This window comes from Bombyx mandarina, chromosome 23 (genome assembly GCF_030267445.1).
Source record: "Bombyx mandarina strain Sakado chromosome 23, ASM3026744v2".
Classification (NCBI taxonomy): Eukaryota; Metazoa; Arthropoda; class Insecta; order Lepidoptera; family Bombycidae; genus Bombyx; species Bombyx mandarina.
Window position 1 is genome coordinate 16,336,895 of NC_143229.1, and position 18,365 is coordinate 16,355,259.

At 39.6% G+C, this 18,365-nt stretch overlaps 2 protein-coding genes across 3 annotated transcripts in view; one reads left to right on the top strand and one right to left on the bottom strand.

Annotated features, from left to right (window-relative positions):
• LOC114246541 (lysosomal alpha-mannosidase) overlaps positions 1–8,197 on the top strand; it is a 30,137-nt gene extending 21,940 nt beyond the window's left edge. The window contains exons 24-29 of the mRNA XM_089737643.1: positions 1,451–1,610; positions 2,837–2,934; positions 4,163–4,519; positions 4,968–5,243; positions 5,895–6,003; positions 8,026–8,197. Of these exons, the coding sequence (XP_089593769.1) occupies positions 1,451–1,610; positions 2,837–2,934; positions 4,163–4,519; positions 4,968–5,243; positions 5,895–6,003; positions 8,026–8,137 (1,112 nt within the window). The 3' untranslated portion in view covers positions 8,138–8,197. The remainder of the gene's footprint in view (positions 1–1,450; positions 1,611–2,836; positions 2,935–4,162; positions 4,520–4,967; positions 5,244–5,894; positions 6,004–8,025) is intronic.
• Positions 8,198–9,575: 1,378 nt separating this feature from the next.
• ACC (acetyl-CoA carboxylase) overlaps positions 9,576–18,365 on the bottom strand; it is a 59,918-nt gene continuing 51,128 nt past the window's right edge. For both annotated transcript variants that reach the window (XM_028179099.2, XM_089737644.1), the window contains 8 exons: positions 17,575–17,752; positions 16,670–16,785; positions 16,068–16,160; positions 15,547–15,641; positions 15,396–15,461; positions 14,676–14,861; positions 14,223–14,363; positions 9,576–13,286 (listed from right to left, as the gene is read on the bottom strand). In XM_028179099.2, coding sequence (XP_028034900.2) covers positions 13,221–13,286; positions 14,223–14,363; positions 14,676–14,861; positions 15,396–15,461; positions 15,547–15,641; positions 16,068–16,160; positions 16,670–16,785; positions 17,575–17,752 — 941 coding nt within the window. In that variant the 3' untranslated portion in view covers positions 9,576–13,220. The remainder of the gene's footprint in view (positions 13,287–14,222; positions 14,364–14,675; positions 14,862–15,395; positions 15,462–15,546; positions 15,642–16,067; positions 16,161–16,669; positions 16,786–17,574; positions 17,753–18,365) is intronic.

The following is an 18,365-nucleotide window of genomic DNA, read 5'->3' on the forward strand; positions in this document are numbered from 1 at the left end:
ATTGAAGCTTATACTTCAAACCTCAAGATGGGAATTGGCATTCACGCTCTGATTACTATGCGCTTCGGTAACCACTTAACACTAAATGGTCCGTCTGTTATTTCACTCATTTACGCAATACAAAATAAAAGTTAAACTTGTGCATGAGTCTCTGGATAACAAATATAATGAGACAAAACTTAAAAGTTTACAAGTAGCCTCATCTCCAAACTGAAGGCAACAATTCTTTCATATTATTGTATTATTTTCCGGTATACGCTTACACAATTTCGCAATCCCAAATCAGAATCGCAAGATTTGCAACTGCATCTTAAAAACCCTTACAAAAGTTTGCAATCCCAAATCAGAATCATCTTAAAATAAGGCCTTGAAAATTGCACACTTCAATATTATACGCACGACTTGATTTTTAATACGCTTTTTATTTCTTCAGACGTATGTATGTAGACGGATCAACTCGAAATTTCGTATAATTATTAAAGACCGATGACAATTCAACATTAAATAAAATTGAAAAAAAATATTGTAAATTTTAAATTCAACTAAAAAATTAATAATAAATAATAGTTTAAAAAAAGCTAACAAAATATCTGATCAAGAAATCAAAACCCGGATAGAAACTGCTCGAGCCTCTTTTAATAAAATGAGAAAAGTTCTTTGCTGTCGTCAACTGCATATACAGCTCCGAGTCAGGCTACTCATGTGCTATATCTGGCCTATCGTCATGTATGGTTGCGAAACGTGGACCCTGAAAGAGGACACTACAAGACGCCTACAGGCATTCGAGATGTGGTGCTACCGTCGCATGTTACGCATTAGTTGGACGCAGAGGGTCAGGAACGAAACCGTGCTTCAGCGCGTTCATATGTCCCGGAAAATGCTGCCTGCTATCAAAAAGCGCAAGATAGAGTATCTCGGCCACGTGCTCAGGAACGATCGATACATGCTGCTGCAGCTGATAATTATGGGCAAAGTGGACGGAAAGAGATGTGCTGGGCGAAGGAAAAAGTCATGGCTCCGGAATATCCGGGAGTGGACCGGTATTGCCTCCGTCGAACAGCTGTTCCGGCTGGCTGCTGACAGAAAGGAATACAGGAAGCTAACGGCCAACCTTCAGGATTGAAGAGGCACTGGAAGAAGAAGAAGAAAAAACAACTAAAAAATTGAATGAAAAAAATTAATTTTATTGTGGTGCTTTTCAGGATATTATCAATATAACCCTTCTACTCATATCGGTTCATAAAACATTTATAACTACTAATACCATACACCCCACGCTTTTTTACAATAAAATCATTTTTCTTACACTATTTTTAATTCAAATTTATTAAGATTTATTTTCAATTTTTTTTTTGGTTTTTCTATAAAAGCGTATTTTGTTAGTTCTTTTAAACTATTATTTATTTTAATGGTGTTCATTTGATAATGATAAAGGTCGTTTGGCTTCTAGATCACCTCAGCTCTGAGAACCCCGAGGGGACCACGAGAGCCTCCCACATAACTGTGGACCTACGCAAATTATTTGCCGTCCCAATCAAATTGGCGAGGGAGACGACACTCGCCGCGAATCAGTGGCTGGATGACGCAAGACAGATGGATTGGAGCACTAGGTATCTTCGCCTACTACCCTGCGTTAGGCTAGAAAAGAAATTTTTGGTGGTAGGACCTCTTGTGAGTCCGCGCGGCTAGGTACCACCACCCCGCCTATTTCTGCCGTGAAGCAGTAATGCTTTCGGTTTGAAGGGCGGGGCAGCCGCTGTAACTATACTGAGACCTTATATCTCAAGGTGGGTGGCGCGTTTACGTCGTAGATGTCTATGGGCTCCAGTAACCACTTAATACCAGGTGGGCTGTGAGATCGTCCACCCATCTAAGCAATAAAAAAAATGATAGTGACACAAATGAAAGCTAAGTCGGAAACTATATCTTATACCCTCCTATTGCTTTCTGATGATGACCCAAGGTACAAAAGAACTTCGCTTTTCCTACCTGAACCTCACCTTTGTGTGTGGACGCCGCTGTGGAGTTTGGATATGCAAAACTTCTACGGAAGGGATTGATAATGAAAGAGTTGATAATGAAAGAGTACTTAAACTAGTGTTCCTCCCAGTAGTCGAAGTTTGACTATAATTAATTGAAATTATGTTTGAACGTTATTAAGGTTCAAATAAATGGTAGTATGTGTAATGTTTCTTATTTTTTTCTCAATTGATTTAATGTATTTTTTATGCATAATTTAAAAAAATATTAATTTTCTGCACTCCTTCTCTATATTCGAACTACTGAACCATTGGCCTAACGGATAAGACGTCCGATGCATTCGTGTTGAGCGTGCACCGATGTTCGAATCTCAGGCGGGTACCAATTTTTCTAATGAAATACGTATTCAACAAATGTTCACGATTGACTTCCACGGTGAAGGAATAACATCGTGTAATAAAAATGAAACTCACAAAATTATAATTTGCGTAATTACTGTTGGTAGGACCTCTTGTGAGACCGCGCGGATGGGTACCACCGCCCTGCCTATTTCTGCCGTGAAGCAGTAATGCGTTTCGATTTGAAGGGTGGGGCAGCCGTTGTAACTATACTGAGACCCTTGAACTTATATCTCAAGGTGGGTCGCGCATTTACGTTGTGGATGTCTATGGGCTCCAGTAACCACCTAACACCAGGTGGGCTGTGAGCTCGTCCACCCATCTAAGCAATAAATAAAAAAGCTTTGTTATTGCTTAGTAAGGTAATAGTCGCTCGGAACCTTGTATATCCTGGCTAAATTGGAAAATTCCTTTAGCGCAAGTCAATGTATAACTAGTCTCGATCAAAAATGCTTTAGGTATGTCTACAGCGGATCTAATGATGGAGTTACTCACGAAGATGGAGTGACCGAAGACTATGATAACAAACAAACATACCAGACGGACGCCGGGTCAGGTGAACTTATTCTTTTTAGATACGCTATAAAATTATTACATGAGACCTTACAACTCATGTCTCAAGGTGGGTGGCGCATTTACGTTGTAGATGTCTATGGGCTCCAGTAACCACTTAACACCAGATGGGCTGTGAGCTCGTTCAACCACCTATGCAATAAAAAAAACCAAGTCTGGCATTTTGTAATTTTACTGTTACTAAGCAGAAATAGATAAATGACGAGACGTGGTATTGATACTGTGTTTAATGGACGACTGGTTATATAAAGTGATGCTTACAATATGCTCAGTTTAATAATATCGAGGGGTGAAAGGCTATTTGCCTTAAGCGATATTTTGCTTAATATGCAACATTTATCTTTGTAATTAAAGGTGCGTTTTATATTGGTATCAACAGTTCGATGTTTTCAATTGAACTTCAACTAAGTTGAAGCTGAAAAAGTTTTGATTTTGTTATGATATTTTATTTATCTATGATTAGTTATGATATTTTTTTCTAAATTTCAAACATGAAATGGTTCTTCTGTAAAGTTGCAGGAATATCGCTTAAACCAATTAGTTTTTCAGCCCGCGATATGTAATACATAGGTAGTTTTCCAATTACAGAGCATAATGCGACTCAGTGACGCACAATGCCGAATTATGCTGAAGCTTAATTGGAACGTGAATTAGTTTTCAATTGCATCAGCAGAATGCGCTAATTTAGCACATAATTAAAATAATTAGCATTGATTATTTCTAAGAAACTACGACGAAACGAAAGCCTTACAATTTTTTTCAACATTAAATAATATTACTAACGATAATATAAACAAAATTTCGATCAATGCAACTATTGCCCTCTTATACATCGTATTTCACTCTGCTAATGGTTTGCTGGAAGAAAACTCATGAATGAGTTAAGCTCGCCTTTGTACATAGTATTTAGACATTCTTTAAATCTGTTTTTATTGTATTTTCTCTGTGTGTACAATAAGAATAAATAATAATAATAAAGAAAAAACACTTGTCAATTTTCTGTCACTGAGTCGGTATCGATTGCAAGTATCACGCGAGAGCAGTACTTTTGAGAGTGCTCGATTGTGCGAAGCGTTGCTGTAGTTGGAACATTCAACGTTGAGCATTATGCCGCATAATGCGCTCTTGTGCTGTAATTGGAAAACTACCATTGTCACGTGCCTACACGCCAACGACCTCACAATATTTAATGCTAGCCAATCCCACGACAGCTTCGGAAGAGGAAACGCAACGCAGAAGATTCCAGAAATATACGAAACCCAAAAGAACGGTCCGCCGTCACAGACACAAGAGAGCAATCGTCAATAGGGATGCGACAAAAACAACCAATGTAACATCTCGATCGGGGCTATTGAACAGAACAAAATCCGAATTCAATGATTCATTTAGTGACGCAAAATCTTATTCTAATGATACAAAAATTAAGAAGAATAAAGCGAAGTCGCAAAAAGACAGGACGCATTATTCGAATTATCAGAAAAAGATTCCATACGAGAACTACTCGTCTGAAGAGAGTTTATCTTTGAGAAAGATTTCAAAGGTGATTGAAGACGCGAAGACTGAGAAAGGTAATGCTTAGAGAATTTAAACTTTAGAACTACGAATCATAATTTCGTTGCCAAAGCCAGGGTAAAAAATATAAAGACCATTCAAATAGGGTCTCTTTAATGAAACATTATTACTTATATTCTCTTTATCTACTCTTTTTATGTCTCAATTAGTTTTAATAAAAAAAAAAAACATCCTTGTATTTGGATAATCTTCCTTCTCGTTTTTCGACTACCTGCAAAAAGGTTGTAATCTTTCTACCCAGATGTGATACTGGCCTTTTCAATAGCCATTGAGCTTTTTTTATTGGTACAATTTTTCCTTATTAGACCAACCAACCCTCTAGGCTGAGCCTGTGTTCACCCACCTATCCTGGCGAAAACGAAAAGGCCTTCAGCAATAACCCTTGCATCCTAAAAAAAGATTATCATAATTCAAGATCTCTTGACATTAGGCAGCAATTTTCAGGGATAACTTCTGATGACGACGAAAGCGATGACATCACGAAATCTATTTACGAAATGTATTACAAAGTCAAACCCAAAAAGAATGCGTTCAAGCCGTTTCTAAGGAACCCACATTTGAACCACCATACGAAGAATTCTAGAGGAAGTCACTCGAGAAAGAACGTTAATTTGAGAGCAGCCAATCGTGATGCGTCTAAAAGAACAATTGGACGTTTGACAGATAAAAGAAGAAATGTCAAAACGGACGATTACAGTAATGAATCTGAAGAATCTTCAGGTATAAGTAAATTAATTTAATTCAAAACTTTGCATATCTATACTAATATATAAATCTACAGTGGTTTTACGGATGTCACGTTGTAACTACTGAACCATGCATCCGACTGACTTGAAACTTGGTATCCATGTAGAAAATACATGTACTTAATGGATACGCTAATATTTATATGAGTGTTGGACTCCCTACACCAGTTGCGAGAGCGTTAATGAGGAGAATCTTTGTGGGGGTGAGAAATAATAAAGTTAATTTTAAATGCCCAGCGAAGCGGACGGGTACAGCTAGAATGTACATAGAGCAAATATTGGTTACGATTGTTTTCGAGTTTAGGAGACAAAAATAAAACTCAAATACACAGGTACACTCAAAAGTTAATTTACAGTTAAAAAAATTTTTTATTGTCCTCATATGCAGACGAGCATACAGCCCACTTGATGGTGAATGGTTACCGTCACTCATGGACATCAGTAATGCCTGGGGCAGACACAAAGCAATGCCAACAGCGTTTTTCGGCCTTATTATTTTAGGATCCCACGTGTAGTTGAGATTTAACAAGCTATAAGACCTCATAAAACTCATAGCAAGCGTCGTCGATACGTCGACAAGTCCCAATCCCCCGTCCGAATACAAAAACTGTTTATTTTGGCACAGAATATACTAAGATTGATGAGCACAGGGTATATTCATCTCAAGAAGACTCATCAGAGGATATTCAGACAAATGAAGAATACTGGAGAACACAGAAGAACAGACGTAAGAGGTTCGTGTAATGTTTATGACTTGAATTTAAATTTAGAGAAGTATATACCTAGTCAGGTCATAAATTCTGTCACATGTTTAATGTAAAATAATTGAAATAAGTTTATTCATTATGTAACCATTCATATACCAAAATGAACTTAACAAAACATAGATTCTTATGACACTAAAGTTTATTCAAAATGACCTCCGTGATTTTGAATACAGGCCTTCAATCTGCGCGGCCAGTCGTCTATCGCAGCACGAACGAGGTCCATGTCAATATCGGCGGCTGCCTTAATCAAAGATGTCTTGAGTGACTCCAAATTGGGATGAGGCTTTGAGCACGCCTTTTCCTCCAAGTTTTGCCATATCTTGTAATCTAACGGATTCAAATCTGGACTGGAGGAGGGCCAGTCTTCGTGCCGGATGAAGTCGATTTCACGCGCCGCCAGCCAGTCTTGTGTGCTCTTCGCTCTATGAGCTGGCGCCAAATCTTGTTGGAATACCCAGTGCCTGTTATTGAACATGGTATGAGAAACAGGTTCCACAAGGTTCGTCAGGACTGTATTTTGATACACAAATGCATTCGTTTTTACACCTTTCTCACAAAAATGTACCTCTGTTAAGCCCCAATAAGAAACTCCCAACCATGCCATGAGCGAGGATGGAAAATGACCTCGTTGGACACGCGGAATACGGTTGCTCGCTTCTTCACTACTGTGTGCGTACACCTTATCATTTTGTTTGTTGTAGCTCTCTTCTACGGTAAAAATTTTTTCATCCGAAAAAAGAATTTCCCGATATTTTTTTCCCGCGTACCGCTTCAACAAAGCGCGGCATCTCTTCAGTCTCAGGTCCATCAGACGAGCATTCAAACGATGTCCTGTTTTTCTTCGATATGCCCGAAGCCCTAAGTCTTCATTTAACACCCTTTTCACCGTGGTTCTGCTTAACCCCATCTGAAGGGCCAACAGTTTCTGCTTACGTTTGGGATTTCTTTGAATTCGCGCCTTCACAGCTTTTATCACTGCTGGAGTCCTAAGAGACCGAGGGCGACAACTTCTTGACCTGTCATCTACACTAGAGTCTTCATTGTATCGTTTGATGATACGATAAACAAATCTTTTGGTTATGTTCAAATTTTTCAGTATGTTAAAAATTTGAATTGGCGCGTAACCGCAACGATGCAACGCAAAAACTGCAACACGGTCTTCTTTAAGCGTCCACTCCATATTTAAAAATTAGTAAAATTCTAAAAGTATACATTTTTATTTTCATGAACAATTCGAAATTCGAATTCAATAAACTTTATTGTGGCCAGCATTCTAAAAGAAAAGTTTTTACTGTGTGACAATACTTATGACCTGACTAGTTAAGTGATACTTATATAAGTGCTACGAAACATACTAAAAACTTCTTTAATTTTGTCGCGAAGCGTCTAGAAGTTATAGTCGCATTAAGGGAAAGCATTCCAAGCGTCAATTTAAAAATTGTTTTAACACTGCACCATTTTCTCCTGCTACCAACCGATATTAAATTGGTGGTCGGTATGATATAACTATGGAGAGTAGAGGTAAGGAGCACAATCTTGTATAGGGGATAATATGAAAAAGAGTACACCTGTAAACAGCAAGTTATTGTTCTTTTTTTTCTCTCCTACCGATGCTGATAGCCTTGGGGCTATTTCAGTTTCGCCCTAAGGTGTAGGTGACGCGTTTCCGATCCGGTGGTAGATTCTGCGAAGCACAGCCCTTGCTAGGGCTTGTGTTAGCAACGACGTCAGGTTTGAGGCCCGTGAGCTCACCTACTCGCCCAGTTACGCTGACATAGCTTCTCAAGGCTATCAGCTTAGGTAGGGAAAAAAATCAAAAAAGCGTGTAATGCATTAGGTATCGTTCTGTGGTCGGTTTCTAGCTTATTTTGGCCCCAGTTGACGACACACACAAAAAGCTTAATCCAGTGGAGTTCTGTCGAATCAAATCTGTGCTTTGCCGTCTAACACTGGCTGATTTATTTAGCTAAAACTATACACAATTTTCAGGACTTTACAACGCGAAGAATCGGAGAGTGAAGGAAAACAGGATTACCTAATAACTCTGCGTCCGACGCAGATAAGAACCTTCGTAGTTTGGTTTGACAACATTAAGAATTAACTGAATAATTCTTAAATTATTACAAGCACAAAGTTTTGTTTGTTAATAAATCTCTATCGATGTTCGGAAAAGTGTATTAATGTAATAAATGAATCAAACTACACAAACGAATTCATTGTATAAAAGTTTTTTTTTTTATTTCATTTGGCGGAGTTGTTGGAGTAAACATGCACGAGTAGGTATCAAGCAACCTTTTTTGAACGCTGGGGAATCTGTTTACTGATCTTCGGTATGGAGTAATAGACCGGCGTTGGACTCTGGCGCCTCCAGAGAAGAGGGAGAGGAGAAAGACCGAGGTACTCCTCCTCCCTCAATTCCTCCCAGGATACTACTACGCTTTGAGGAAGGCGCGCAAGGCAGACGTCAGCTCCGATTTGAAGTGTAGAGTGGAGTGATTATACCATGCAGACACTTCGTATCTCAAGGTGGTTGGAGACATACACATTAGGTCCAAGCTACCACTACCACTTAACGAGTTAGGATTTTTTTTTCTCCTACCTACGCCGAAAAGTCGGTTTTCCTCCCGCTGTATAGGGAAGAAACTAACTTTTCCTTCCTGGGTACAAGTGCGCATGCGCGTTAGTGGTAAAATTCTCCCCAATTCTTGTACTCGGGTAGTTTGAAATATTGTATTTAGTGTAAAAGTGAAATAAACAAAAGTCAATAAAATTTAATAGTGAAGTATTAAACAAGGATGAGTTCATCAGACAGTTCTTATTCAATTAGTAGTAGATTATTTAAAAATAAAAAAACAGTTAAATTGTTTTTGCCAGGGGGGTCCAGGGGCGAAGCCCTGCCAGGGCTTCGCCCCTGGACCCCAACTCGGTACTCCACGAACTTTCGGCCTGGTAGGATGTACTAATTCAAACTCATGTCCCCTCCCCTCGTCGAGTCGATCACTCATTGCTGAGCATTGTGATACGCCCATCTGTTTTTAATACGCTTTTATTAGCTTCAGACGTAATGTTAGTACGAACGGAATCTTTGAACATAATTCTGACCCCCTTCAAAACGTCGGATTAACTCGAAATTTGGTATACCTATTAAGGACCGATGACAATTCAATATTTAAAAAGTGAAATAAAGACAAATTGAAAAATTTGAAATGCAACTAAAAAATGTAAAATAAATAATAGTTTAAAAAAACTAACAAAATACGCTTTTATAGAAAATCCAACTAATCTCCAGGTCGTCAGAGGGTTTCTTTGCTATATGACCAAAGCATTGGAGCACTATATAGGCATACGATGGATAGTCTAGTCAATTGACCATAAATTATATAAGCTTGATATACTATCTTATGACGTCATAGGTGTAGCTGATCACTGAGACATCGCTTGTGATAGCTAAGCCGTGTCATACAGCATCCAACTTAAGCTTCGGATGGCACTTAACTTATCTGATTTAGCTTAAGGAGTTCAACAGTAAAACAAATGAAGAAAACTCAAAAATGGTTTTATTAACATACACATTCAATCCACATTTCCCAAGCTGAAGAACCCGTACAATAAATATTTTAGCCTATTCTTAACAAAGAACAAAAAAAACACCCTATATTTTTTTACAAACGCAGTAATCCCCCTATAACACGATAGATTGGTTCCGCGTTATAGAAAACGCGTTGTAAGTTTTCTCGCATAACACGCTTGTAATATGATCCCAAATAACGCGTTATATACAAATATACTATACATATATACTTCAATACAAACAATGTTTTTACTAATTATTTATTCATTGGGGACACAATATACATTACAAGCTAAAAAGAAAAGATACACAATAAAAAAACAACAACAAAAAATTTGGCTTGCAACATTTACAATTCAAAGACTAGGAACACGAATTCAATAAATTAATTTAATTTTATAACAACACAATTGACACAAATGTGCAAAGGTACGCGAAATTAATTATGAACTGCCCAAATCATTATAGGTAAATTTCACAGTACAGAAATACATATCGCCTTTTCGCATTAAAAGTGTACAATATCCAAAAATATTCGAAATCGAGTCAATATGCGGAATCATTTGGTATCACCAGTATTTTTCTCATAAATATTGTCAACAGAGCGTAGTTTAGTTTAAATTTTTTTTTTTTAGTTTACCTATGTTTTGACTACTATTAACAAAATTAATACATAATTTTATCTTACTTTAAAAGACAGATAATGTAACAGGTAAAAAATAAATGTTGCCAATATGATTAATATTAAAAACATCACATGTTAAACCTTTAAAATTATATAGTTTCAATGCGAGAAGACGATATGTTTAACGTATGAAATATCCGCGTTATATGGAAGAATACCGGTGCTATACGAGGGACTGAAATCGAGTAATATGAAAATGCGTTATAACAGTTCCGTGTTTTAATGAGGATTACTGTATCATTAAACCCATGTACGTTACGAGAATGCGAACAGAATAAATAGGAAATAAAGAAATAACCAATGACTTTCAACTATGGTACATTCCTACTTCATTTTCAAGCTTAGCTTAAAAATGCAAATCACAACTGACTCTTAACGCATTATGAGTTTTAAGAGATCTCTTATTTACGACAATTTTGGATACGCTTTAAAAAAAATTTCGTTACGTAGAAAAAAAACATATTAAAATGTCGACTATCATTGTATTGAACAAAAACAAAACCTTCGAGATAAATGTAACTAAATACAGGGTGTGCAATTTTTTTTATGAATCTATATATATAAAAATGAATTGCTGTTCGTTAGTCTCGCTAAAGCTCGAGAACGGCTGGACCGATTTGGCTAATTAGCCAAAATTTGGTCTTGAATTATTTGTTTGTTGGAAGTCCAGAGAAGGTTTAAAAGGTAGATAAATATGAAAATGCTCAGAATTAAATAAAAATAACAATTTTGTTTTTCCTTTGATGTGTCCCCGTCGGACGGATTCCTTTTGTTTGTTTTATACAAAGTTTAGGTCTTTTATTTATCGATTGAGGCACTACGAAGTCTGCCGGGTCAGCTAGTCAAATATATTTTTTTAATATAATCAAAGACTGTGCTCACATCGAAAACCTTACAACACCCTGTATATGGTTAGATTTAGCGAATCGAAAAAAAAAAACATTCAGCCATTACAGGTTCATAGTATTTTCATCGCATTGTGCGCTTTGAACGGTATATTAGAAAATATGGCGACAAAATCACATGGACCAGATTACAAGCTCCAAATTGATTCAACAGCAAAGCTACAGTATTTATCGTACATTTGAGTAGCTTTGTTTTAGTGACCTCAAAACAAAACTAAATTACCACATAGACGCAATTGCCCCGGATGAGTAAATAAAAATATCGCTTTTGTAAGCCTTTGGATACGACGGTTGAGAGCCACTGGACTAAATAATAGGATAATAGGATTCGACTCTGCCATAAAGATTTTCATTCCACACTATATCCGCGAAAACGTGTCAATGGCGATTCCCGTCGCTGACAATGTCAGTAACAAAAACTCACCGTGATCTGACAGACAATTCAAAATGTTGTTCTAATTTGTTCTCCTAACAGCTGAGGGCTATTTGCGACTTGACTCCGGATCTGGTCATCAGGGGACCGCATCGGAAACTCTACCACACGATTAGAAGGAATGTTCTGTCGTTTTTTTTTTGTTTTCCAAAAACACAATTTCAAGCTACTTTTGGAGCTTTAAGTTTGCCCTAAAGAGCGCAGTCAAGAAGACATAGGTTTTATAGGAGAATAGACGGTAGTTAGATTTTAGTTAAGACTTAGTATAGGAAACGTTGGAAATAACGTCGAGATGTGAAAAGTTATTTGGTTTAAACGACATTATGCAACTCCACAAGAGAGCCATTTAAAAGTTGAAAATTTTGGAAAAAATATTCAAAACAAAGAAACAAAATTGTTCAGCTATTTGAATGCAGTAAACTTAATTGAAGTCTTTGACGTGACAACGTCTTATAATTCGATGGAGCCGACTGCACGCACGAAAAAACATGATTCACTGAGGCGTTCCATTTAAGGCTTGAAGTGCAAGCGAGAGCGCGCAACGAGCGACAGAGAGGCACAATCGGTTTTCGTCAAGTATGAAGTTCAGTGAAAAGTGAATGTGGTGTCAATTGTTTATAGCAACGATAATTGCGACAATTAAAAAATGAAACCATTCCATAAGTATTTTCTTATGACGTTGTCACGTTCAACTATCGTCAGTAAACCGACTTTACAGACAACCGATTTTTTTTATTGCTTAGATGGGTGGACGTGCTCACAGCCCACCTGGTGTTAAGCGGTTACTGGAGCCCATGGACATCTACAACGTAAATGCCGCCACCTACCTTGAGATATAAGTTCTAAGGTCTCAGTATAGTGACAACGGTTAATTACAAAGATAAATGTCGCGTGTTAAGCGAAATGTCGCTTAAAATAGCCTTTCACTTCTCGATATAATAAAGGCAAGATTAAACTATAAAAATAGTTTTAATTGTGAAACAAAAAAGTATTAATTTATAATATACACTAGGTGTTCTATTTGTCATATAATTTTGTAGGCAGCGAACCGCGACATTGCTGGAGTCCGTGGGCTACAACAACCGCTCTAACAACAATGCCAATTATAACAATAACAATCTAGAAATTATTAATCTACAAATTAATTTTATTAAATAAATCATCCATTTATTTTCAAAACTCTATATAAATTATATTAAAATTCGAATAATCATTCACATCAGCACACAACGCGTCACACGACAATATGTGAGTGGTCGTTGTGTGTCTGTGATTTGTTCGAAGTGTTTTTGGCCCCAAGTGACGTCACGCGCGATCGGACCGCGCTCAGGCGGGCCCACCAGCCCGCAATGAACAGAAAACAATATTTATTTACTAAATCAAGCATAAATAGTTATTACTCTCTTATGAGCTTGTACTTGAATAACCCGCAATGAAATGCTTACGCGACTGACTTTATCTTGCATTGCATTGCGTGCTAAATTTAATTTCCTAATACCCCCCGTCTCTGTTCGTGTCTTAATCTTCGAGAACACAGTTCCCATAAATGCTCTTATATACAATACATAAATTTTTATTATATGTATATATTTATTGTTCTATATCCAAAGCGGATATTTTCCTGACGAACTCCGACCTCTGCGACGGCGTCAGTTCCTGTGAACAATTATTAGTGTTATTTATTGCGGGCACGTATCGGCATCTCTTTCACACTTTAACAGACGTGACGTCATACTATGGCCTTCATTCCATTGCGTTATAGCTACCCCCCCTACCCGCGCCGCACTAGTCTGCCTGTCTGCTGACGGCATAAGTAAACGCCGGTATTTTATTTATGCCATGTTCGTGACGGCAGACCGCGTGACTTGGAGGCGGGCGGCTGTGCGCACCTCAATGTATGAGGTCTGGTAGTCGTACAAGAGAAGTATTATCTCATTCTCTTGTCGATCTAAATTCTATCTATGTAATAATAGTAATAATAAAATAATTTATCGCCTTTGACAGACTTAGATTATTGCAAGTTGAGAAATAAATAAATAAAACACGTGTGGCACTCGGAGACTGCCGCGGTAAAGCTATTGCATAGCATTTTTTATCCACTTAATATGCAATTATAATTAGACAATAATAATTTAATATTAAAACAATAATAAAATAAGACCATGCTATATTTATAAACATTAACAAAAGCAAAACATTAACCCTTCACACTCATAAGCTAGACCGCGCGAGAGAGATGAGCAGACTTTTCATGATGCGCATGCAGTGCGACGTCACGCCGCGCGCTTATTCACAAACACTACACAAGAGCAACGTGTGAATGTGTTGAACGCGAGCTACACGATAGGCGGAGTGGGCGTGTTAGGTTTTATTTTCGTTACGGAATTTTTTGATTCGGTCGCCGCGCTCAAAGCCCGCGATAATAGCTATGCAATAGCTTAAAAATAAATAAAAAAGGCAAAAGGGGATGGCTCAGCTAACGTGTTCTAAATAGATGCATCGGACAGCACTGATTTTCAGTCAGCCCCGTATGCCTGTCTCTTTTTACTACAATTTCCTCTTGAATAATATATGAAATAATGAAACCCTCACCGCGACTAGAGCGTTGGCGGCCTGCAGTATGGCGTCCTGCCTGATGGCCCGGAGGTTCTTCTCCAGCACGGAGTCGACGTCGCCGGCCTGCTCCTCCAGCCACCGGCACACGGCCTCGTTGTCGTGCTCCCACTGGTGGGACTGGAAATAGGCAAACATTGACCATACAGGAACCTGAACGTGATGGAGTGCACGCGAAAATGATATCTCGAGGTGAATTACCAGTGGTAGGACCTCTGGTGAGTTCGCACGGGTAGGTACCACCACCGTCCTGCCTATTTCTGCCGTGAAGCAGTAATGCGTTTCGGTTTACGGAGACCTTACAACATATATCTCAAGGTGGGTGGCGCATTTACGTCGTAGATGTCCATGGGCTCCAGTAACCACTTAACACCAGGTGGACTGTGAGCTTGTCCACCCATCTAAGCAATAAAAAAAAATTGCGTTGTTCACCTGTAACTCCCCCCGGTCCTCTGCGAACCACCTCCGCAGCGTGGGCGCGGCGAGCCCCTGGTGCTGCGGCGCGGGCGGCGCGTGCTGTCCGGCCGCCTGCACGCGCCGCTCCTGCTCGCCCTGCAGCAGCAGCCGCCGCAGCCGCCAGTACAGCAGCCGCCGGGACTCGCGCCACGGGATTATGTCCTGGACAAGTCATTACACGATTAACTACACACATAATATATATTGTTGGAAGAAAATGAAAATACAAAGTGGCAACACTGTGACCACCTTTTTAAGGAGCAGTGTTGGCTGTGCTCGCTCTCTTATCTCGCCAGGTGTCTAATAAGGCCAGCCGGCCAATAAATTGTTTTTAAAAACCCAAAATCCGTTTCTGTTTATTACAATATCATAACTACTTGCTTAGGTGGATGGACGAGCTCACGGCCCACTTGATGTAAAGTGGTTATCAGAACCCGTCGACATCTACAACATAAATGCCGCCACCCACCTTGAAATATAATACAGTTATTTTGTGCAAACATATTTCAAGAACCAAGATGGTCCCACAATCTATTTTTCCCCCTATCTATTCGGTAACAGCCTAAGAAGATAATCCAACTACGCGCAAATAGGTGAGCTCACGGGCTCAACCTGAGAGAGTTTGCTAGCTCTAGCCCTAGCATCTAGCCCTAGCAGCCCTAGATCCGACGAGAAATAATGTCGCACAAAACTTACCGAGATGCAGCCCTTCTCCAGCATCCTCTCGGCGGTGTCGTGCAGCTCTGCGAACTGTACAGCTATCTGCGGAACGACACATAATGACTTATCAGTGTCCGGCCTTTCAGCAGGGTGGCTTCGTGCTTGCGCCCCAGATGCGGTTCCTTACCTCGTGGTAGATGGGACCGAGTTCTTTCTCACGGGCCTTTACAGCCTTCTCGGCTGTCAGCAGTTCGGTCTCAAGCTCCCGGACTCGACCTTCGGCTGTGTGGAGAGGAAAAATACAAGAGTTAAATGCCATGCGAAGTGCCGGGATCCGGGAGTGGAATCCTACTAGTACACATTGTTCTAATTAAATGTAAAAACTTTCAAATTAGCGTAACTGCTAGTGCGTGTTTTGGGTACGAGATATAAATATCGATATATAGAAGTCGATGTGTGAACGTCTCCTATCGACTCAGAAGTGTTGAATGACCCCCTGCCCCGTACAAGTACTCAATATGTTGGGTGGCCCCCCTACCCCACATAAGTACTCAATATGTTGGGTGACCCCCTACCCCGCAGAAGTACTCAATATGTTGGATGGCCCCCCTACCCCACATAAGTACTCAATATGTTGGATGACCCCTCTACCCCGCAGAAATACTCAATATGTTGGGTGCCCCCCCCCTACCCCGTACAAGTACTCACCAGCTTTTCCGATGTCGGTTTTAACCAGGACGTCATCAATGGAACCGCGCCTGTCGAAGTTCTTTGAGATTTCTTTGATCTGCTCCTTCAGTTCTGCGGAGCACCCAGACGAGGTCAACGTGAGGAGTTAGTAAACATATTATGTTATAGCTCTTATTGTGAGTATTTTTTTGTGAATACATATTAAGGTTAAGGCGTTATCTTCGGGTGATGTCCACGGACCGTGCGGATAAAGCAAAATAAAAAACGAACATAAGTTTAAAAATGATTAATTTCTGAAAGAATCCACGACATTTCTTCCGTTTTATATTTTAGAAAAAAAATTTTTGTATAATCTTGTGACATTTCTTAACGAAGATCTACCCAAGATATTACAATCGCCTTAGGGTATTATTATAAATCCTATGCTATCCTTGAGAAGGTCAGAGCTGTTTTTATCGCCATTATAGACTGAAGCAGGCGTCTCACTCAATAATAAGCAATCACCATCGCCCACGGACATCAACAATGCCAAGGACGCCGTGAAACCGCTTCCTACCATAGAGAGCAGATGCTAGGCACTTCAGTACCGTCAAACAGTTCACCGTATGCTCCCCCCGTACCTGATATCCTGGCCGTTTGCCTGAGGAGTTGAGGGTCTAGCCGGTGCATAGTCTTGAGTATGTCCCGCTGCTTGAATTTAACTTCGACTATGCCCTCCGCTTCTAAAACACCGCCTCTGTAATGAAAAAGGTAATGAATAGATTCATAATGATTAATAGATTCATACTGGTGGTAGGACCTCTTGTGAGTCCGCGCGGGTAGGTACCACCGCCCTGCCTATTCTTTCTGCCGTGAAGCAGTAATGCGTTTCGGTTTGAAGGGTGGGGCAGCCGTTATACTGTTAAAAGTGAGACCTTAGAACTCATGTTTCAAGGTGGGTGGCGGCGTTTACGTTGTAGATGTCTATGGGCTCCGGTGACCACTTAACATCAGGTTGCCAGTGAGCTCGTCCACGCATGTAAGCAATCTATACTAATGTTATAAAGCTGAAGAGTTTGTTTGTTTGAACGCGCTAATCTCAGGAACTACTGGTCCGATTTGAAAAAATCTTTCAGTGTCAGGATAGCTCATTTATTGAGGAAGGCTATAGGCTATATAACATCACGCTTCCGCTGCGCGCGCTGCGGAAACGGTTAAATTTTCGCTAAAATAAAATAAAATGACAAAATTGTTCCCCTTTAAAAGATCTAAAAAAAGTCGGCGACAGCATATGTCTATATGTTAAGGTTGGCTCTTTATAACGTTTTTTATGCTAACGAAATTTGTTCTAAAATAAAGCATTATTTGTGAATATGTTTTTATAAAGATGATATTCTACGTAAATGAAGAGGCGGGTAAAATCTAGCGTTATGCCAAACTAACTATTCCACGTGAACGAAGTCGCGGGCAAAAGCTAGTAAATATATAAAGGTAACTGAATCTGTGTTATCTGAGCAGAATGATTTGTATCGGTAGATGGCAGCACCTGGCTTCGGGGTCGGCGTACATCTCCATGCGCGCGCTGTTGACGCTGGGGTCCACCACCGCCCACGCGCCCCCCCGCAGCTCGGCCCCCGGGGGCACGTACACCAGCACCGGCCCCCCCGGCCCCCGCAGCGCCCGCACGATCTCCGCGCCGAACTTCAGGATCTGCTCGTACATGTCTGCGGGCGACGCACTCTCTTATGAACACACTTGTCGAAATAGGACACAACTATAATTACTAGTGGTTCCCCAATAGTCGAAATTCGATTATAATGATTCTATTGTCACAAATTTCGCTAAGACTTGAGATTATAGCTAAATAATATTAAAAGACAAACAATATTGATTTATTCTCAATTTGACCAGACTTTAATAATTAACAAAAGAGTATAATTATGTCAAATACACGGTAGTATAGTAATCGGCAAACATCGTGAGCAAATGACCTTGACTGCGCAGAACCGAATTTTAGATCACTTTGGTGGTGAGGGTGAGGCGCGACGGCAGGGGAAATCGTATCGAGCGCGTTATTGGTAGATCAGTCGAACCTTGCGTCCCGCACCGCGCCTTCGTTCCGCTTGCTCCCAAAAGTACGCTTGCGTACAGTGAAAAGTCTATCGTTATTAATCGTTAAGTTATATTTTGTTATAATTACTTGTTGACTTTGTTGCCATTGCTATTTGTTGAGTGTTTGTTGATTTTTTATAAAAAATACACTATGCCGCGACAAACTGGTGTAGTATTCAAAAGAAAGGGTAGAAAATTTGTGTACGACGTATATTGCTTCATTAT